The sequence below is a fragment of the Pleurodeles waltl genome, chromosome 3_1 (genome assembly GCF_031143425.1).
Source record: "Pleurodeles waltl isolate 20211129_DDA chromosome 3_1, aPleWal1.hap1.20221129, whole genome shotgun sequence".
Lineage (NCBI taxonomy): Eukaryota > Metazoa > Chordata > Amphibia > Caudata > Salamandridae > Pleurodeles > Pleurodeles waltl.
Window position 1 is genome coordinate 786,176,483 of NC_090440.1, and position 23,435 is coordinate 786,199,917.

Sequence of the window (23,435 nt, forward strand, 5' to 3'; positions counted from 1 at the left end):
TGCAGGCTGACTGCAGGCAAGTCCTGCAGCAGTATGCAGAGCTCTTCTCCTTAACCCCTGGGCAGACACACTAGTGTACCCATGATGTGGACACAGAAGACAGCTTGCCTGTCAAATTCAAGATCTATCGGCAGTCTGACCAAGTTAAGGAGAGCATCAAAGTTGAAGTCAACAAGATGCTGGATTTAGGAGTTATTGAACCCCCTGACAGCCCCTGGGCTAGTCCCCAAGCCTCATCACCAGGTTGGAAAGAAAAAAATGAGGTTCTATGTGGACTACAGAGGTCTCAACTCTGTCACCAAGACAAAGGCTCACCCAATACCCAGGGCTGATGAGCTGATAGAAAAATTAGGTGCAGCAAAGTTCCTCAGTACCTTTGACTTGACTGCAGGGTACAGGCAAAATTGCATGGCACCAGGAGCAAAAGAAAAGACAGCTTTCTCCACACCTAACGGGCATTATCAGTTCACTGTTATGCCCTTTGGTTTAAAGAATGCCCGTGCCACCTTCGAAAGGTTGCTGAAGCAAGTTCTTGCTGGCTTGGAGACTTTTAGTGCAGCATATCTAGATGATATTGCTGTATTTAGCTCCACCTGGTAGGATCACCTGGTCCACCTTTGGAAGGTTTTGCAGGCCTCACTATTGAGGCATTCATATGCCAAATTGGGCATTCATTGTTGTATACTTGGGCCACCTTGTGGGTGGAGGCCACGTATAACCCTTACAGCCCAAGATCCAGATACTGCTGATCTGAGAAGCTCCTACAACCTAGACTCATGTCAGGGTATTCCTTGGCTTGACTAGCCATTACAGGAGGTTTGTGAAGGGGTATGGATCTATTGTGACCCCCCTCACAGAACCTGCCTCTAAAAAGATGCCCAAGAAAATTAACTGGACAGTTAGTTGTGAAGAGGCCTTTGACACCTTGAAGGAGGCAAAGTGCTCAGCACCAGTTCTCAAAGCTGCAGAATACTCTGAGCAGTTCATTGTGCAGACAAATGCATCTCAACATGGGGTAGGAGCAATCCTGTCCCAAACCAACGATGATGGCCATGACCAGCCTGTTGCTTTTATTAGCAGGAGGTTGCTCCCCAGGGAACAGCGTTGGAGTGCCATTGAGAGGGAGGCCTTTGCTGTGGTTTGGTCCTTGAAGAAGTTGAGACCATACTTGTTTGGTACTCACTTCATTGTTCAAACTGACCACATACCTCTCAGATGGCTTATGCAGATGAAAGGTGAGAACCCTAAACTTTTGAGGTGGTCCATCTCCCTACAGGGAATGGACATTACGGTGTAACACAGACCTGGGACTGCCCATGCCAATGCAGATGGACTTTCCAGGTTTTTCCACTTAGACAATGAAGCGACTCTTGGGAAAGGTTTGTCTCAGCCTCTTTCGTTTGGGAGGGGGTTGTGTAGGAAAGTGCCCCTTTTGGCACAGTTACCCCCCCACACCCCTCCAACAACAAACATACACACACACTTTTCACCTGATATTTGATGCTGACTTGACTGAGTATGTGCTGGGATCCTGCTAACCAGGCCCCAGCACCAGTGTTCTTTCCCTAAACTGTACCATTGCCTCCACAATTGGCACACCCCTGGCACACAGCTAAATCCCTTGTAAAAGGTACCAGTGGTATCAATGGCCCTGTGACCAGGGAGGGTCCCTAAGGGCTGCAGCATGCATTGTGTCACTCTAAGGGACCCCTCACCAAACACATGCACACTGCCATTGCAGATTGTGTGTGTTGGTGTGGAGAAAAAGGTAACGTCGACATGGCATCCACTTTAGAGTACCATGTCCACAAAGCCACTGCTTTGGCATAGTAAGTCACCCCTCCAGCAGGCCCTACAGCCCTAAGCAGGGAACACTATACCACAGGTGAGGACATTGCTGTATAAGCAATATGTCCCTACAGTGTCTAAGTCCATTCTTAGACATTGCAAGTGCAGTGTGGCCATATTGAGTACATGGGCTGGGAGTTTGTCATTACGAACGTCACAGCTCCATTATGGCTTCACAGGGACGTTTGGTATCTAATTTCTCAGCACAGTAAACCCACACTGATGCCACTGTTGGATTTGTTGAAGAATGCACACAGAGTGCTTCTTAGAGATGCCCCCTGTATTTCACCCAACCCTCTAGTGTAAGGCTAACCGGTCTGTGCCAGCCTGCCACTAACAGACAGGGTTCTGACCCTTTTGGGTGAGAGACTTTGTTATCTTTGGGGACAGGGACAGGGTCAAGCCTGCTCTGGCTGGAGGTGGTTCACACCTCCCCCCTGCATGAACTGCAACACTTAGCGCTGAGCCTCAAAGGCTCCTACCTCGGGTTACACTGCCCAAGGGCACTCCAGCTAGTGGAGATAGCCGCCCTTCCTCCCCCCCTGAGCAATCCCCACTTTTGTCAGCAGATCTGGTGCCAGAATTAGTAAACACCAGGAGGTGACCCCATCCAAGCTAGGACCACCCCTAGGGTGCCCAAAGCGTAGGTGAACCCCACCTTGCAGAATTCTCTATCTTGGTTTTGGAGGATGTAGCCAGTAGAGTTAGGAATGTGCCCACCTCCCCAAAGAGTGGGGGCCCAGGAAGGGTGTAGCCCACCTCAGGAACATTAGCCATTGGCTGCTGCCCTCTGCCCCCTGTTATGCCCCTAAATCTAGTATTTAGGGGCACCCTGGTCCTCACTCTTTGAATTTCTTGGGATCTGAAAGAAGGACTGAAGAGCCGCACCAGCAGAGAAGACAACTGACTTGGCCCCTGTCCTACTGGCCTGTCTGCAGCTTTAAGACTCCTGCTACAAAAATGTGACACTCCCTGCAGAACCAGCAACCTCTACAAACTCCCAGAGGACTGTCTGCCTCCCCAAGGACCAAGGTCTCCCAAGGACAGCGGACCTGTCCACAAAGAAACCTCCAAGGAGGACTCCAGAACCGTCCTGGATCCGCGCACCCTGTCCACTCTGCACCCGATGCCCACGACCTGAGTTCAGGTGGCCTACCGGACCTTAGAGAGTCCCCAGGCAATTCTGACCTTGACTCCACTCTGGGTTGACCCCTCCTGACCAACACAACAATGCCTGCAGCCCAGATCCAAAGGACCCCCCCAACTGTGACCGGATCCGGCGAAGATTTCCAGATGCCTAAATGTACCCCTGCACCCGGAGCCCCCTCGCAATGGGGAACTCAACCAATGATCCAGCACCATCCAGTGGGCTCTCTACTTACCTGTCCGGCAGTTGGTTTAGTTCAGTCGACTCCCTGGACCACAGATGGAGCATCTTTGTGGCCCCCGGCGTTCCCCCTTTGAAAAGCTTTGGGTGCCCGATGCTGTGTTTGCACCCTGCACCCGGCCACCCCTGTGCGCTGAGGCTCTGTGTTTGGTGCTGACCTGTGGCCCTCTCTGGCGCTGATCTAAACTCCCCCTCTCCCCCCCAGTCTGTGCCCTGAAGTCACAGGTACTTACCTGCAAGCTGTCTCTTTCTGAGTGCCCCCTCTCTCCATAGGATTCCATTGGGCGCCCGACACCAACTTTGACCTCCTGCTCCCGGCCGGCCCCTTGTTGCTGGTTGTGCACCCTTAGTGTCTTCCTAAACGTTGCACTGTGGGCACCTTAACTCCCGGAGACTGGGATCGTAAGTAGAGTACTTACCTGCAAACTGTGTTGTTACTTTTCCTCCACTAGGACTGCATTTCTTTCTCTGAGAAATTGCACTTAGTGTCCATTTTTGAAATTGAAAAGTATTACTCACCTGTTAACTGTTTTACCTGTGAATTCTAAACAAAGTGCATTTGATACTTGAAAGTGATACATTCTTGAAACTGTACTTACCTGCAACAAAGATCCTTTTTGGTGCTAGAAATAAAGTAACAAAGTATATTTTTGATACATAAAACATTGGCCTGGAGTTAGGCGTTGAGTGTGCGTCTCATTTCTTGACTGTGTGTGTGTACAACAAATGCTTAGTACCACCCTCTGATCAGCCTTACTGCTCGACCACACTACCACAAATGAGAGCATTAGTATTATCCACTGTATCCTCTGTAAAGCCTCTGGGGATCCACTGGACTCTGTGCACACTATACCTCATTTTGGTATAGTATATACAGAGCCAACTTCCTACAATCAGTGATCCATATTTGCAGAAATGAAACACCTTTACTACTAATTTTGGTTTGATCTCCTCAAGAATTTGAATTTCAAAGGTTTGTGCAGTCTGGGGAGATTCAATGACCTTGCTGCCCTCCATGTCCCTTGTATGCATCTCCATCTTTGTTTTTGAGCATCTTGCAATATGGTGTAATACAAAAGTATCACACTGACCTACAAATATAATCAAGAATAACATATTGGTACTGTTCGATGGCATGTGTAGCTGCAGATACACATGCTATGCATAGTCTGTCATCTAGTGTTGGGCTCAGAGTGTTACAAGTTGTTTTTCTTCGAAGAAGTGTTTTCGAGTCACAGGATCGAGTGACTCCTCCTTTTCGGCTCCATTGCGCATGAGCATCGACTCCATGTTAGATTGTTTTCTTTCCGCCATCGGGTTCAGACGTGTTTCCTTTCGCTCGGATAGTTCGAGTCGGTAAAGCTTCAAAACTCTCTAATTCTTGTCGGTATTGTTTCGATCGCGTACCATCCTCTATTGACACTTCGGTACCGTCGGGTTAAACTTCTCTACTCGCCCTTCGGGGCGCGTGTGCCCAATTCGGGCCTGGTCAGGCGGACCGCGTGGAAACCTCATGGACCGGACCCCATTCCGCTTTTGTCCTCGGTGCCACGCAAAACTTCCCTACACAGGCCAACATCTCGTTTGTAATCTCTGCCTTTCCCCAGACCATTGGGAAGAAAATTGCAAGGCCTGCAGATCCTTCCGTTCCAAGAAACGCTCCAAGACAGAAGAGCCCAGAGACTCGAGATGGCATCCAAGAGCACCGAACGTCTGGACGACGAAGAGGAGGAGATTATGCAGACGGCTGTCTCCATTCGAGGGTCCGACTCCGAGCAGGAGTCTGAGGAGGACAGACCAGTCACGGCAGGAGAGCACGTGAGTACGCCTGCCCCTGTCCCAGACAAGCCCACACATAAGGCCTTGGGAACGCCACTGCCAGAAGGCCATGGCTCGACCCATAAAAAGACCTTCGGTGACCAACCCACAACATCGGCACCGAAAAAGGACACGCCACCCAAGCCACCGGACTCGAGCCGAGGCTCTGTCTCCAAGTCCACCAAGCATTGATCCTTCGAGTCGAAACCTCGAAAATCGTTTTCGGAGCCGAGGCCATCATCCACCCCAAGTCTTTCGATACTGAAGAAACCAGCTTCGGAGCCGAAAAGGCCAATTTATACGGAGGAACCTGGACTTTCACAAGCACTCAAAGAAAGCCATAAACTGACTGAGGAACACTCACATATGGAGGCAATAGATGAAAGGCAAGCCAGGATTCACATCCACAAAGACACTGGCAGAATTATAACTGCACCTCCTCTAAAGCCTAAGAGGAAATTAGCCTTTCATGAAGAATTGGACACTGCTCAGCCACTAGCTAAAGTGCCAAAAACCAAAGAGAAACCTCCACCTCCTCAATTTTCTCCTCCTCACTCTCATTTGCTCATCTCTCCCCCTACTAGTCCCACACCTGTGCAATCACCAACACATTCATTTGATTCACAGCAGGACAATGTGGATCCATGGGATCTTTATGATTCAGATCCCATTCCAGATAACAACCCAGACTGCTATCCCTCTAAGCCATCAGATAGCAATAAAACAGGCACCTCAGGTGGAGGGAAAGGGGGGGCACCTCAGCCGGTTGAGTGCACGACGCCAAATCCACAAGGGGGCCACATGCCCACTGTTCAATCCTGGGGAGTGCAAAGCCACAGTCTCTCAAGTCTCTACAGTGGGTGGGTTGCCCACTGTTCAATCCTGGGGAGTGCAAAACCACAGTCTCTCAAGTCTCTACAGTGGGTGGGTTGCCCACTGCTGCATCCTGGGGAGTGCAAAGCAACAGTCTCTCAGGTCTCTACAGTGGGTGGGTTGCCCACTGTTCAATCCTGGGAAGTGCAAAGCCACAGTCTCACAAGTCTCTACAGTGGGTGGTTTGCCCACTGTTCAATCCTGGGGAGTGCAAAGCCACAGTCTCTCAACCCTCTTCAGTGGGTGGTTTGCCCACTGTTCAATCCTGGGGAGTGCAAAGCCACAGTCTCTCAAGTGGATGACAGTCTCCACTGGTTCTGGAGGGGGTCTTGTGCCCAGAGTGCTTCATCCTGCCAAGGACTGAGGTAGTGGATGGATCTCTCCACTGGTTCTGGAGGGGGCATGGTGCCCAGAGTGCTTCATCCTGCCAAGGACTGAGTTAGTGGATGGATCTCTCCACTGGTTCTGGAGGGGGCTTGGTGCCCAGAGTGCTTCATCCTGCCAAGGACTGAGGTAGTGGATGGATCTCTCCACTGGTTCTGGAGGGGGCTTGGTGCCCAGAGTGCCTCATCCTGCACGTGACGGACTCAGTAGCGTCAGTGCCCTTGGCGCTCATGGGCCAGCGGTGCATGTGGCGGCGGTGCCCTGTTCAGCGGTGCTTGTGGCGGCGGTGCCCTGTTTAGCAGTGCTTGTGGCGGTGGTGCCCTGTTCAGCGGTGCTTGTGGCGGCGGTGGCCTGTTCAGCGGTGCTTGTGGCGGCGGTGGCCTGTTCAGCGGTGCTTGTGGCGGCGGTGTCCTTTGCAGTGACTCAGCTGCAGGCGGTCCATCATGGCCCAGCGGGGCTGGCGGTCCTGTCTGGCCCAGTGGGGCTGGTGGTCCTGTCTGGCCCAGTGGGGCTGGTGCTGGGGGTCCTCTCTGGCCCAGCGGGGCTGGTGCTGGCGGTCCTCTCTGGCCCAGCGGGGCTGGTGCTGGCGGTCCTGTCTGGCCCAGCGGGGCTGGTGGTCCTGTCTGGCCCAGCGGGGCTGGTGCTGGGGGTCCTCTCTGGCCCAGCGGGGCTGGTGCTGGCGGTCCTCTCTGGCCCAGCGGGGCTGGTGCTGGCGGTCCTCTCTGGCCCAGCGGGGCTGGTGCTGGCGGTCCTCTCTGGCCCAGCAGGGCTGGTGCTGGTGGTCCGGTCTGGCCCAGCGGAGCTGGTGCTGGCGGTCCTCTCTGGCCCAGCGGGGCTGGTGTTGGCGGTCCTGTCTGGCCCAGCGGGGTTGGTGCTAGCGGTCCTGTCTGGCCCAGCGGGGCTGGTGCTGGCGGTCCTGTCTGGCCCAGTGGGGCTGGTGCTGGCGGTCCTGTCTGGCCCAGTGGGGCTGGTGCTGGCGATCCGGTCTGACCCAGCGGGGCTGGTGGCGGTGGCCTCTTGGGCAGCAGGGCAGGTGCCGGCGGTGGCCTCTTGGACAGCAGGGAAGGTGCTGGCGGTGGCCTCTTGGGCAGCAGGGCAGGTGCTGGCGGTGGCCTCTTGGGCAGCAGGGCAGGTGCTGGCGGTGGCTTCCTGGGCAGCGGGGATGATGTCGGTGGGCTCCTGGGCAGCGGGGATGATGGCGGTCTTCTCTGCCGTGCTGCTCTTCCCAGACCTGCTGACTTTCTTGTGGCCCGTCCCCACCTTGGAAGGTGTCGCAGCTGACTCCACACTCCCACCTGTACCCCTGGAAGCGGCTTTGGTGGCTGGAGTCTTCCCCCTCTCCCGTCGGGCACTGGCCAACTTTTGATTCTTCACAGGTGGGGGACTGTCCGTGCTGTGGCTCCATACCACACTGGCTGCCCTGGTGGCCGGTGCACTCCAGATTCCGGTGACTACAGGCACCACTGGTCCCGGAGATGTTGTGGCTGAGGAGCTAGGTTGGGACCTGGAGAGTCGGGCCCTAGGAGACGGACGGGGTGGGGGAAGTGTGGGAAAGAGGTCAAGGTTGGACAGGAAATGTTTTTGGGAAACACTGGGACGGGTAGCTGCAGGGTGTTTGGGAGTGGAGGAAGAGGTTGTAGGAGGTGTTGGTTTGGTGACTTTGGGTGAAGGTGCGTGCGCTGGAGGCTGTCGTGAGGTGGATGGCTGTTGGGTGGGTGTGTGCCTGCGTTTGTGTATCTTGGGAGGTGGCGTCAGAGACACACTGGGAGAGGACACAGGGGACGTGTGAATGGCAGTGAGGGTGGTGACTGCACGTGAGCGGGGTGTGGTGGTGTGTGTGCTGGTGATGGCAGTAGTGGCTGTAGATGTAGTGCATGGAGGTGTGAGTGGAGACGAGACTAAGAGGGAGGAGGGAGACGAGGAGGAGGGGGACACAGTGGAGGCAGCGGATGTTGGTGTGTCTGCATGTGTGTGATGCTTGCGTAAGTGCCTGTGGGATGTGTGGTGCTTATGTTTGCCTGAGCTTCCCTTGTTGTGTGTTGACGTGTGTGCATGCTGGTCTGTGTGCTTGGGATAGGCTGAGGTAGAGGGGATTGGGTCTGGGTGGAGGAAGTGAAGGGGGAGGCTAGACACAGGGACAATGGCTGCCATCAGTGCTGAGGCCAGAGTCTGAAAAGCTCGCTGAAGGGCCGCCTCACCAGGATGAATGCCCTCCAGGAATGCATTTGTTTGTGGCAGCTGCCTTTCTACACCCTGGATGGCATTCAAAATGGTAGACTGCCCAACAGTGAGGGACCTGAGGAGGTCAATGGCCTCCTCACTGAGGGCAGCAGGGATGACTGGGGCAGGGCCTGAGGTGCCTGGGGCGAAGGTGATGCCCACTCTCCTGGGTGAGCGGGCACGGGGCAAAGGCTGAGGGGCTGCTAGGAGGGCGGTGCTGGTAGGTGGGGTGGCGGCTGTACCTGTAGATGCGGGGGGCACAGATGTTGCCGCCACCACAAGGGAGCTCCCATCAGAGGATGAGTCCGTGTCACTGGTGTCAGCTCCTGTCCCCGCCGTGGAGCTCCCCTCGCCCTCCGTCCCACTGGTGAAATCCGACTCTGTAGTGTCGCCCTCCAGGGCCATGTGGGATGCAGCTCCCTCCTGCTCCGGTGCCACTGCTCCTCCGCCTGATGATGCTAATGCACACAAGAACAGGGAGACCACAAAAAGAGGGGGGGGGCGACAGAAGAAAGACATGTTGCGTGCATGCATTACCGCTACCGTTGGGAGGAGACAACAGACACAGAAGCCCCCTGCACTACGCTGCGCACTTGGGCTCCACTGTTCAATCCCAGGGACATGGCCTACAAGGCCATGGACGATATCTGCACACATGGATGACACAGAAGCATGACTAGGTGTACTTGGCACTGTACATAGGTGCGGTGGGGTGCCACAGGCTCTGCCAGAACAAGGGGACCTTGCCTACTAAACTCACCCTGGCCTAGGGAAACCCACAGCCCATCTCCCCCACCCAGACACCTCCACTGCGCGCAAAATCAGCAGAATGAGAGTGTACTCACCCCCTTCTGGCTGCTGTGATGCCCCCAAGCGCCCATCCAACTTCGGGTACGCCACCGCCAGGATCCTGAACATCGGGGGGGTCATGGTGCGACGGGCACTCCTCCCACGTTGGGAGGCCATCCCCAGCTGGGCCTCTGCCGTCTTCTTGCTCCAGCGGCGAATGTCCTCCCATCTTTTCCGGCAGTGGGTGCTCCGTCTGTGGTAGACCCCCAGGGTCCTGACGTCCTTGGCGATGGCACGCCAAATATATTTTTTCTGGTGGGCGCTGACCTACATGAATTATACAGGGGGAAAAGAATAGTTATTACCAAATGCACCGTCACAGTCATTGGCCCCCATCCCTACCCTTGCAATGATGCACATGCACTCACCGTAGTTTCATGCACGCCTCAATCTCCCCCCCCCCCTCATCTTTCATCCACCCCACTCCACACAGGCATAGCCCATACAGGATGCTCCCAGTGTATTTACCTGTTTGTCTGGAGGACCGTAGAGTAGAGTGTACTGGGGGAGGACCTTATCCACGAGTTTCTCCAAATCCTCCGATGTGAAGGCAGGGGCCCTTTCCCCAGTCGCACGAGCCATTGTCTCTTCCAGAACGAGGTCACAGCAGCACTTGCAGTGAAGGTCCTCTCCTGTCGAAGATCAGGTATCGAGGGATTGAACAGATAGAAAATGTCGGTCACGTCCGTGGCGGTGCGTACCGTCACCGCCGGCGTACATCGTCATTGGCTCCTGGGACCCATAGGGTCCAATGTTAACCAATGCAGCATTGCGCCGCGGTCTTCGACCGCCTACCGTGACGGTGTACACCGCCAGCGCAGTTACCTCACATCCCATTGTCCCACTTTACAGGTGAGGCAGCTGCCATTTCAGGGGCCCACATGGCTTAATTTTTAACTGCGTCACACATACCTAGGCCTAGCCTCAACACACATACAGGCCAATTTTCGGATTATGATTCGTGTTCTGTGTAAGCTGTGGGTACGTACCTCTGAGTTGTTTGACTCTGTGCTCGCTGTTGTCCTTCATAGGCACCGTCCGCTGGGACATGTGAGGAGATGGCGGCATCCTCCGGTGTACAGACCGCTGGGGGACCTGTCGACAATGGAGAAAAGACATGTGATCATCACCTACAGGCTTGACTGTGCCACAATCCAGGAACTGTGTGCCCAGCTGGAGCCAGACCTGATGTCAGCTATCCGTCATCCCACAGGAATCCCTCCTCAAGTGCAGGTGCTGTCAGTACTCCATTTCCTTGCAAGTGGGTCATTTCAAACAGCAGTGGCCATAGCATCAGGGATGTCCCAGCCTATGTTTTCCAACGTGTTGTCCAGAGTGTTGTCTGCCCTGCTGAAACACATGCGGAGCTACATCGTTTTCCCTCAGGTGGAGGATTTGCCTACAGTAAAAGGTGATTTCTATGCCCTGGGACATATCCCCAACATCATAGGTGCCATTGATGGGACACATGTGGCTTTGGTACCCCCCTGCAGGAGTGAACAGGTGTACAGAAACCGGAAGAGTTATCATTTGATGAATGTGCAGATGGTGTGTTTGGCAGACCAGTACATCTCCCATGTTAATGCCAAGTTCCCTGGCTCAGTGCATGACTCCTACATCCTGCGGAATAGCAGCATCCCTTATGTGATGGGTCAACTCCAGAGGCACCGTGTGTGGCTAATAGGTGAGCACCTGGATGCAAGTCAGTGGGAATGGTTGTCTGGGTCTGGGGATATCCCTCCAGGTTAGTGTGTGTCTAACAGTTGTCCCTCGCCTTTTGCAGGTGACTCTGGTTACCCCAACCTGTCATGGCTACTGACCCCAGTGAGGAATCCCAGGACAAGGGCAGAGGAACGCTACAATGAGGCCCATGGGCGAACTCGGCGGATAATAGAGCGGACCTTCGGCCTCCTGAAGGCCAGGTTCAGGTGCCTCCATATGACAGGTGGATCCCTATTCTACTCACCAAAGAAGGTGTGCCAGATCATTGTGGCCTGCTGTATGCTTCACAACTTAGCTTTGCGATGACAGACGCCTTTTCTGCAGGAGCATGGTCCAGATGGCGGTGTTGTTGCAGCTGTGGAGCCTGTGGACAGTGAAGATGAGGAAGAAGAAGAAGAGGACATGGACAACAGGAACTCAGTGATCCTGCAATATTTCCAGTGAGACACAGATAAGAATATAAACCTGCCTACTACATGTACTTTAACACAACTACCTCTCTACTGTCTGTCGTTTTCACCCAGTGTATGGTCACTGAGTTGTCACTTTCCCTTACGATTTCACAGATATGGGTCCCACTGTGTGACATCTGCCTTGTTTCCTCATGGACTAGAGCTGTGTGACATAGGTATGTTGACATTACAATTGAAAGAACATTTTGCCACTGTAATTGCTAATACACTATTCCGAAATCACAGACTGACTCCAGATTGTTTTGTGCTTCAAGGTGTTTATTTAAGTGCTCAATATTGGAGGGGGTTGTAAAATGGTGAGGGGTGATGGTGGAGGAATGTCTATGGCAGAGTCCAGTCTATTAGTCTCACAGGTGCATTGCCCAAATGGGCATAGGAAGTGGAGCTGGGGCAGTTTAAGGATGGACAGGGTGACAAAGTATGACAGAAGGATGACAATCAGGGTGGTCTCATTTCTTGGCGGGGGTCTTGGCATCGTTCTCTGTGTTTGTCCTGGATCTCAGGTACCGTTTGCGGGGTGGTTCTCCCTCTGCAGGGGGTGGGGTGCTGGTGTGGTGGTCCTGTGGTGGTGCCTCCTGTCAACTAGCGCCGGCGGAGGTGGTGGGCAGTTCATCGTCCAGGCTAGTGTCAGGGGCCCCTTGTAGTGCCACAGTGTCCCTCCTGGTGTTGACGAGTTCCTTCAGCACCCCTACAATGGTGCCCAGGGTGATATTGATGGGTTTGAGTTCCTCCCTAAACCCCAAATACTGTTCCTCATGCAGCCGCTGGGTCTCCTGAAACTTGGCCAGTACCATTGCCATAGTCTCCTGGGAATGGTGGTAGGCTCCCATGATGTTGGAGACCCCTTCGTGGAGAGTGGGTTCCCTTGGCTTGTCCTCCCCCGTCGCACAGCAGCCCTCCCAGTTCCCCTGTGTTCCTGGGCCTCCGTCCCCTGGACCGTGTGCCCACTACCACTGCCCCCAGGTCCCTGTTGTTGGGGTGGTGGGTTAGCCTGGGTTCCCTGTAGTGGTGGACACACTGCTGATTGACGTGTCCTGGGGACAGAGGTATGGGCCCGCTGGGTGGGTGCTGTGCTGGTGTTTCCAGAGGTGGGAAGCTCTGTAGTGGCCTGTGACTGTGTGAGGGGAACCGACTGTCCCGAGGTCCCCGATGGGCCGGGCTGGTCATCTAGATCCAGTTGGACAAAGCTGCTGTCATCACTGTGGGCCTCTTCTGTTGGTGCTGTGGACATGTGTGGACCCTCCTGTACGGTGACATTGGGTAGGGGTCCTGCAGGGGTATAAAAGGATGTTTATTACATGTGTGTGTGCCATGGTGTGCAATAGGTGGGTGTCCGTGTACCCCAGTGCTTGCATTCCTGTGTAGGACCTTGTGTGATGATGGTTTAGGGGGGTGTATGGGTATGTGCAGTGGGCATGCTTTGGTGATGGGTGTCCATGCTTTGTTGTTGCATGCAGGGCTTGGTGTTGGGATGGGTGGGTTGTGATATTGGGACATTTGTGAGGAGTAGGAGTGATGGGGGTGAGGGTGGGGGGTATGTCATGGCATGCAGGTAGGGTGGGGGTTGTAATAGTTAAGATTTGACTTATCAGAGTCCATTCCTCCATCTACTCCTGCGAGGCCCTCAGGATGCAGAATCACCAAGACCTGCTCCTCCCATGTTGTTAGTTGTGGGGGAGGAGGTGAGGGTCCGCCGCCAGTCCGCTGAACCGCAAGGTGGTGTCTTGAGACAACGGAACGCACCTTCCCCCGTAGGTCGTTCCACCTCTTCCTGGTGTCATCCCGATTTCTTGGGTGCTGTCCCACTGCGTTGACCCTGTCCACTATTCTGTGCCATAGCTCCATCTTCCTAGCTATGGAGGTGTGCTGCACCTGTGATTCGAATAGCTGTGGCTCTACCCGGACGATTTCCTCCACCATGACCCCGGGCTCCTCCTCAGAGAACCTGGGGTGTCTTTGCCGTGCCATGGGGTGGTGTGGGTGATGTGTGGGGTGGCGTGTGTAGTGATAAGTGGGGTGATATTTAGTGGTGTGTTGTGTGAGGTGCGTGGAAGTTCTGTGGGTGATGGTATTGTGTGCCTGTGGATGCTTGGTAGTTGTTTGTGGTGTCTCTCTCTCTCGCCTTCGTTCGGGATTTTGGTCGTAGGGGTTTGTGTGTGATGTGGGTGTGTGTTTTATATTGGATTGGGTGTGTGGGTGTGGTGTGTGTATGTGTATCAGGTGTGTGTGTTTCGAATTGTCCAATGTGGCTGTGTTTTGTAAATGTGTGTGTATTTTGAGCGCGGCGGTGTGTACCGCGGTTGAAGGACCACCGCGTGGATTCGTGTGTCGTGATAGTGTGGGCGTATTTCTGTTGGCGTGACGGTGGAGGTTTTGTTTTCGCCAGTTTATCACTGACCTTTGGTGTGGCCGACTTGTGTTGGTGTCTGAATTTTGGCGGATTCCGTGCTGTGGGTCATAATAGCTGTGGCGGAATTCCGCTGCGGTGTGTTGGCGGTCTTCTGCACAGCGGTAAGCGGCTTTTACCGCCAATGTTGTAATGAGGGCCATTGTATGTTGTTTGCTTCATTTTCAAAAAGCAAACTTAGCTTTTTCATCCATAAAAATACATATCCCTGCAATCTCTGCATACTTGCAAAATATACAACACAGCTCTTTATTTAGAGTTCCTGTTATCAAAGCCTTCATGGAAGGGTTAAAACGGATCATCCCACCTAGAACGCCTCCAGTGCCTTCGTGGAATCTAAACATAGTGCTCACACGACTTATGGGCCCACCATTTGAACCTATGCATTCATGTCAGATTCAATGCCTAACATGGAAAGTTGCCTTCCTAGTCGCAATTACTTCATTGCAAAGAGTTAGTGAAATCCAAACGTTCACAATTCAAGAACCATTCATACAAGTACACAAACATAAAGTCGTACTTCAAACTAACCCTAAATTTCTCCCAAAGGTTGTATCACCGTTTCATATCAATCAAACAGTGGAACTACCAGTCTTCTTCCTGTAGCCAGATTCTGTGGCAGAAAGAGTTCTGCACACATAAGATATTAAAAGAGCCTTAATGTATTACATAGATAGAACAAAATAATTTAGAAAAACAAAACAGTTATTTGTGGTGTTCCAAAAACCACATACTGGTAATCCCATTTCAAAACCAGATTTAACCAGATGGATAGTAAGATGCATCCAAACATGTTACCTTAAAGCTAAAATGCAGCTCTTAGTTACACCTAAAGCACATTCCACAAGGAAAAAGGGGGCTGCAATGGCTTTCTTAGGAAATATACCAATGGCTGAAATTTGTAAAGCAGCTACTTGGTCAACACCACATACATTTACCAAGCATTACTGTGTAGATGTGTTAGCAACGCAGCAAGCCACTGTAGGCCAAGCTGTACTAAGAACATTATTTCAAACAACTTCAACTCCTACAGGCTAACCACCACTTTTATGGGAGGAAAAACTGCTTTGTAGTCTATGCATAGCATGTGTATCTACAGCTACACATGCCATCAAACGGAAAATGTCCCTAACCCAGTGTACATCTGTTCATGGCATGTTCCGCTGCAGATTCACATGCACCCTCCCACCTCCCCGGGAGCCTGTAGCCGTTTAAGTTCAACATTCACTTATACATATGTATGTATATATATATATATATATATATACTACCTTACCATCTGCGGGAAAACAATCTAACATGGAGTCAATGCCCATGCGCAATGGAGCCGAAAAGGAGGAGTCACTCGATCCCGTGACTCGAAAACACTTCTTCGAAGAAAAACAACTTGTAACACTCCTAGCCCAACACTAGATGATGGCAGACTATGCATAGCATGTAAATCTGCAGCAGAACATGCCAGGAACAGATGTACACTGGGTAAGTGACATTTTCCCTATATATATATATATATATATATATATATATATATATATATATATATATATATATATATATATATATATATATATATATATATATAGGTAGTCGATATCCTTGAGTTTGTATTTTTATAGATCAATATTTGTCCCCTCGATATTCTGAGATACAACATCCAGTTCTTTATTTTTTGTTGGGATGTAACTACCAATTCTAAGTTCTAAATGTAATTTGGTTGGGTCCATATCAACTAAAGGGTCTCCTTGTCTTCTTGCCTATGCACTATTCTTTTGAGAATTAGGGAACCCAATATAATGCCCAAGACTTGATCCGAGTTGTTACATCAACATCACAAAAGTGTCCAGTAACACCAACTGGCTTTTATGAAGGACATATTCCCAGTAGGTGTCATTTTTATACGGTTTCAGGTTCAACTGTATTGCTGTTTGCTGCTCTTACAAGGGAGATTCTTTCCTTTCGAAGGTAATGCTGACTACAGAAAAGCAAAAGCAGGTGTTGCAAAATCAAGTGTGTAGTTCTGTGATCTCAAGGGACTTTTTTATGTACAGCTCATGTGCATTGCAGGAAAACATGTTTGGACCCAAGTAGGGATGTTCATTTTAATGTGCAGCTTGTTGTACCTTCTTCATCTGATACTTGGTTCAACCCAAACAGTGACTTCCTACTAATATGCTTCATTATTTGTTCCCATGACATTAGTATGGAAAAACAGAACTAGGAGTGTGTAAAACGTACTCTCTCTGGTACTCTTAATCCAGAGTATTCTTTCAAGTGCAGTTATCCACCCGGTCTCTATCTGAACTATGATTGTAAATTATACTCCTGGGCAACCTTTAGATATTTGGAATTAATGAGTGAGGCTTCAAGGGTAATCATATCTAGGTGAAGGACTTTACGATGTTAATTTCAAGTAACATTATCTGTGTTCTGATCTATGGTTGTTCTTCTGTATCTGTGTTCTGATCTATGGTTGTTCTTCTGTATCTGTGAGGTAAGCGTTAGGCCAGTATATCATCTATGAAAGTAGTCCATTTCCATGCAGAGGCTATGCACAGAAAAGAGAGGATCAGATAATTATTCAATGTGTATCTAAATAAATGAATTTTTGCCAGAAATCTCAATATCCATCAAAAAGAGATGGTATACTCTACATACTAATTATATATGCAGTTGGCTTTTAGCATGTTTGCTTTGCACCACCAAACCAGTTTGGTAGGCAGTTGAGAGTCATATAATCATTGAGAAGAATGAGAATAGTGATCATATGTACCTAAATGTGGCTAGCCCAGGAGATAGACTTCAAGTCATGCAGGTCAGTAGTGCTCATCAGATTTGTTATCCAACTTCTGACGCCACCCCCCACCCAAAAAAACACAAAAGATTGTTTAAAGGAGCAAGACCACGAAGTGTGAGTATGGATATCTTTCTCATCAAAGCACCCTGTAACTCCATTAAAATAACATCCGGACGGGAAGTAGTGGGGAAAATAAATGCAATGTTTAATAACGGGTCCACGGCAGGCACAGACACGTACAAACAGGATGAAGACCTAAGTGTGAATGCCCGCCTGGAGATCTAGAACCTAAACAAGATTCCACCCGCCTAACGATAAAAGAATTTAGGAATAATAAAAGTAAACATAGTGCTAGAGTACAATGAAACGCAACCTAGTAATTATAATAATGTACGCATACACATATGTAAAATATAACATTATTATGCATGCTACACATACACGCTTATACTACACACCCCTTGCGTCTATTACAAGCTAGTAATAACTTGCCTAATTACAAAGTTTTGCTTGTTTTAAGTGCTATAATTAATGGATGTTACTAGTCCTCATGCTAATAAAATACAATTCATCACCCTCGGAAGGAAGAAAGAAAAGCTGTGTTTATTTTGCTTTTAGAGTGGGGAGCTGGCGCTAAGCCCAGCCTTTGAGGGATTCAAAATCCCTCACTGTAGACCTGTTGGGAGGTCGCGCCTAATTTACATGTCCACTGCTCACCTTCCAGGTTTTTGCCCACTCGTCATTCCCAATGAGAGTTAGTCCTAGGTGGAGTGTCTTCTGGGACTAATAGGAATACACTAAACTGAAATAATGGCTCAGTTCACAAAGCTTGTTCCAAACCTAGGTGTGAATTACACATAAAATGTGCACATTTTTCTGCGTTGTAAGTGACAGCTGGAGAAACAGTAACACTTTGAGGGCATTATTAGATATTTCCAATTCCTCCAGTGCCTCTTTTTTCCCTTCTAAATGTAAACTTGAATGTCACAGGTGGAAGTGCTACATGATCTGTGTGGGAAAGTGCATTAAAAGCCCCATGTTTCTATGGTGGGTATAGAAAGAAAGAATTAATAGAGATATTTTTCCAGGTAAAGAACATTAAAATAAAATATTTTCAAAATGTATTAATTAATTTAAACCTTTGCATGTGGTTTATCAGTAGCGGTAGACCCCTCAAAAGATTAGGGAAATATAGGTATGTGCAGCATACACATAATACCATCCATTACCTGGTATTCAAGTCTGCCATTAGCGATAGTAACTTGCTTTCTGTGTGCTGAATTTCAGCTAATTTAGACTGGCCACTCAGTTCTTTTTAATGTGGTTTTGCATTCTCACACATAACATGTTATTTCGTGGATGGAGAAAGAAGGTGTCTCTTGTATCTCCGTTAATTTTTCTATTTTTAAAGGTTTGCTTTACCAAATGTAAGTTATAAGATCTACTTACATTATAGACTCCTAAAGACTGTGTGTGGATATGTAACTGATATATTGTGCATGTTACAGGGAAATTATAGGTAAAGCCTGGAGTCAGGTTCGAAGTCTTTCACTTCTGCATTGCATAGGCATACTTAACATATTCAGAGATTTATGGCTATGTTTGTGAATTGACCCCTAGACGTTGGTCTCCTTTATTTCTAAATAAAATCCCTAACAAAGGGCAGAATCATCATATCAGTTTCCTTACCGAAGGGTATATTGGACTAGCTCCCCTGTAATTTAAAGTTAAGTAAGCTCTTGTGTCAAGTTACCTCTAGACCAAAGAAAGTCATCAGTGATCCATATTTATAGAAATGAAATAACTTTGCTACAAATTTTCATCATAAAAGCATATACATACACTTGATCTATTTAGAAAAATGTTATTTGTCACTCGCTACTTCCTCGATGGCATGGTTATTAAGTATCGATCTTGGGACTATCCTATTATTCCATTGTTTTCTTTTGCAGAGTTAAACAACTAACTGATGAGGAAGAGTGTTGCATATGTATGGATGGACGAGCAGACCTTATCCTCCCGTGTGCCCACAGTTTTTGCCAGAAGTGCATAGACAAATGGTGAGACCTGTTTTTAACAAAATATTATAATTCAAACTTTTCATATTTTGTCATTGAAGAAAGTCTGTCACTCCACCACTTCGCATCATGTAAAGTTCTCATAGAAATAGCAGGCATCAGTAACAAGTTGGCCAATAATGCCATTGCACACAGCCAATGATTTTTGTTTTTAATAACAGGAATGTCATTCATTGAATGTCGTCTGAATTTTAGCTTCCACAGAAACTAAAGTGAAGCAGTTACCATTTATTTTTTTGTTTCACACATATTTCTTATCTGTCGTCATGATACAAGGTATGTACAGAGGTTTGAGAAGGGCTGTCTGTTGCATAAAGTTTGTGGTATGAAACAAACACGTTGAAGGGTGTCAAGCATCCTTGAAGTAAATCTAGCCTCCTTAATAATCAAATAGGCTAGCAACTGCTGGGTATTAGGTTGTTTCCTTTGCCAAGTTTCTGTTTTCCGTTGGCTCTGTGAATAGCAGCATGACTTTATTGCTAGCTAGGACCCCAGTGCTCATAGTTTGTGGCCTGAATGTGTTCCCTGTGTGGTGCCTAACTGTGTCACTGAGGCTCTGCTAACCAGAACCTCAGTGCTTACGCTCTTTCTGTCTTTTAAAATTGTCACTGCAGGCTAGTGACCATTTTTACCAATTCTGATTGGCACACTGGAACACCCTTATAATTCCCTAGTATATGGTACCTAGGTACCCAGGGTACTGGGGTTCCAGGAGATCGCTATGGGCTGCAGCATTTCTTTTGCCACCCATAGGGAGCACAGACAATTCTTAACTTCTACGTTATTTCACAGCCATTTTACACTGCACTTAAGTAACTTATAAGTCACCTATATGTCTAAACCTCACTTAGTGAAGGTTAGGTGCAAAATTACTAAGTGTGAGGCACCCTGGCACTAGCCAAGGTGCCCCCACATAGTTCAGGGCAATTTCCCCAGACTTTGTGAGTGCGGGGACACCATTACACGTGTGCACTACATATAGGTCAATACCTATATGTAGCTTCACAATGGTAACTCTGAATATGGCCAAGTAACATGTCTACGATCATTGAATTGTACCCCCCATGCCAAATCTGGTATTGGGGTGCCAATCCCATGCATCCCCGGGGATCCAGCATGGACCCCAGGTACTGCCAAACTAGCTCTCTGGGGTTTTCACTGCAGCTACCGCTGCTTCCAACCCACAGACAGGTTTCTGCCCTCCTGGGGTCTGGGCAGCCCAGTCCTAGGAAGGTAGAACAAAGGAGTTCCTCTGAGAGAGGGTGTTACACCCTCTCCCTTTGGAAATAGGTGTTAAGGGCCTGAGAGAAGTACCCTCTCCTGGCCTCTGGGAATGCTTTGAAGGGCACAGATGGTGCCCTCCTTGCATAAACCAGTCTTCAGTGATCAAGGATCCCCGAACCCCGGCTTTGGCGCTAAACTGGAAAAAGGAAAGGGGAGTGACCACTCCTCTGTCCATCACCACCCCAGGGGTGGTGCCCAGAGCTCTTCCAGTGTGTCCCAGACCTCTGCCATCTTGAGTGCAGAGGTGTGAGGGCACAGTGGAGGCCTCTGAGTGGCCAGTGCCACAGATGACGTCAGAGACCCCTCCTGATAGGTGCTTACCTGACTAGGCGGCCAATCCTCCTCTGAGGGCTATTTAGGGTCTCTCCTGTGGGCTTCTCTTGAGATAACGAATGCAAGAGCCCACTAGAGTTCCTCTGCATCCCCCTATGTGACGTCTGCCAAGGATCGACCGCTGACTGCTCCAGGACGCCTGCAAAACTGCAACAAAGTAGCAAGAAGACTACCAGTGACATTGTAGCGCCTAATCCTGCCGGCTTTCTCGACTGTTTCCTGGGGGTGCATGCTCTAGGGGGCTGTCTGCCTTCACCCTGCACTGGAAGCGAAGAAGAAATCTCCAGTGGGTCGATGGAATCTTCCCCCTGCTAACGCAGGAATCAATCTTCTACTTCACCGGTTCTCTGGTTCCCCTCTCATCTTGACGAGCGTGGACACAGGAGCTGGATCCCAGTGACCCCGACAGTCCAGTGGCCCTTCTGTCCAAATTTGGTGGAGTTAAGTCCTTGCCTCCCCACGCCAGACAGTAATCCTGTGTACTGCATGAACTGCAGCTGCTAGGGCTTCTGTGCACTTTTGCAAGGACTCCTTTGTGCACAGCACAGCCCAGGTCCCAACCACTCCGTCCTGCATTGTTCAACTCGCTGAGTTGACCACCGGTTTCATGGGACCCTCCTTTGTAGTGTTGAGACGACTACCGTGCTCAGTTTACTTGAACCCCTGTTCAGGTGCTTCTGCAGGTGCTGCCTGCTTCTGCGTGGGCTCTCTGTGTTGCTGAGCGCCCCCTCTGTCTCCTCCTCCAAGGGGTGACCTCCTGGTTCTTCCTGGTCCCGGGCAGCACCCATTTTCTTCAACCGCAACCTTTGCAGCTAGCAAGGCTTGTTTGCGGCCTTTCTGCGTGGAAACAACTCTGCATCCTCCAGCATGCCGTGGGACATCTTCTGTGCAAAAGAGAAGTTACTGGCATCTTCCGTTGTTGCAGAATCTTCAGCTTCTCCCACCCGGAGGCAGCCATTTTGCACCTTCATCCGGGGTTTAGTGGGCTCCTGCTTTTGTGACTCTTGGACTTGGTCCCCTTCCTTTGCAGATCCTCAGGTCCAGGAATCCATCTTCACTGCTTTGCAGTCAGTTGTGGTCTTTGCAGAATCTCCTATGATGACTTTAGTGTGTTTCTGGGGAAGTAGGGTCGCTTTACTCCTACTTTTTAGGGTCTTGGGGTGGGGTATCTTGGACACCCTTAGTGTTTTCTTACACTCCCAGCGACCCTCTACACACTACACTAGGCCTGGGGTCCCTAAGTTGTTCGCATTCCACTTTCTTAGTGTATGGTTTGTGTTGCCCCTAGGCCTATTGAATCCTATTGTGTTCTACAGTGTTTGCACTACTTTTCTAACTGTTTACTTACCTGATTTTGGTTTGTGTGTATATTTTGTGTATTTTACTTACCTCCTAAGGGAGTATATCCTCTGAGATATTTTTGACACATTGTCACTAAAATAAAGTACCTTTATTTTTAGTAACTCTGAGTATTGTGATTCTTGTGATATAGTGCAAGATGATATAAGTGGTATAGTAGGAGCTTTGCATGTCTCCTTGTTCAGCCTAAGCTGCTCTGCTATAGCTACCTCCATCAGCCTAAGCTGCTAGAACACTACTAATCTACTAATAAGGATAACTGGACCTGGCACAAGGTGTAAGTACCATCAGGTACCCACTACAAGCCAGACTAGCCTCCTACAGTACATCCCTGCTACCCTCCCAACATGTCTCCTACGTGGCTCTTATCACAATAATTAGCAGCTTCCAGTAAATGCACAATAACCCCTGAGATCTGCCTTTTTGCCCCCTAAAACCCAATTTTCTATTCCTGTGTTGTATTACATTCGTAGATGTTTAGGGTACAAGCTCATTGTGATCATTGCTACATTAGATACAGGAGCCACAATCTTTTCTGGCAGTACTAACCAGTGATCACTATCGAAGAAGACTACAGGACGGTTTAAAATTACCTTTGCACACCTCTGTAGCTGCAGAAAAGGAAGAAAGTGTCTGACTTTGAATAATACAGCATGGCCAGTACAATATTACACCTGCTTTGAATGTGCTTTCTCTAGCGGGAGAAGTATTAAACTATTTGAATGAGGAGACATTGTCCTGACTAGTACCTATATACCCCCATCATTTGTCTTTGGTTCAGTCCCTCACAAGAGTGGAAAATTAGGATAATTTTAGTCATGAGATCCTTCTCTGAAACTAGACGCACTGTCCCATCTCCTGTCTAAACAGGTCAACTAAAAAGAAAAAACAACTACGTTATACACAATTAGTTTTGCCTCCAACTGTTAGGAATCAGGGAGCACAAACAGTTTATTTACCACACATGATTCAAGTGGACATGCTGCAATACAGACTCACCCACCACCAGATGTCCCATTTGGAAACATGGGAGTTCTGCGCAAGAGATTCACTTCAGATGTATTTTAAACACCATAGGCAAAGTAGTATCATGCATTTGGCTGATACCAACGGCAAAGTACTACCAGAATGCACACAAATAGAGGCTAAGGTTAACCCCTTCGCTGCCAGGCCTTTTCCCATTGAGGTGCTAGGCCTTTTTTTGGCTATTTGTAGCAGGGCACGCTTAGGCCCTCATAACTTTTTGTCCACATAAGCTACCCACGCCAAATTTGCATCCTTTTTTTCCAACATCCTAGGGATTCTAGAGTTACCCAGACTTTGTGGGTTCCCCTGAAGGAGACCAAGAAATTAGCCAAAATACAGTGAAAACTTCGTTTTTTGTTTTAAAAATGGGAAATAAGGGATGCAGAAGAAGGCTTGTGGTTTTTCCCCTGAAAATGGCATCAACAAAGGGTTTGTAGTGCTAAAATCACCAGCTTCCCAGCTTTCCGGAACAGGTAGACTTGAATCAGAAAACCCAATTTTTCAACACAACTTTGGCATTTTACTGGGACATACCCCATTTTTACGATTGTTTGTGCTTTCAGCCTCCTTCTAGTCTTTG

General features: G+C 49.3%; 1 protein-coding gene across 1 annotated transcript in view; it reads left to right on the forward strand.

Moving 5' to 3' along the window:
- RNF141 (ring finger protein 141) overlaps nucleotides 1–23,435 on the forward strand; it is a 185,764-nt gene that overhangs the window by 141,012 nt on the left and 21,317 nt on the right. The window contains exon 5 of the mRNA XM_069223617.1: nucleotides 18,728–18,835. Coding sequence (XP_069079718.1) covers nucleotides 18,728–18,835 — 108 coding nt within the window. The remainder of the gene's footprint in view (nucleotides 1–18,727; nucleotides 18,836–23,435) is intronic.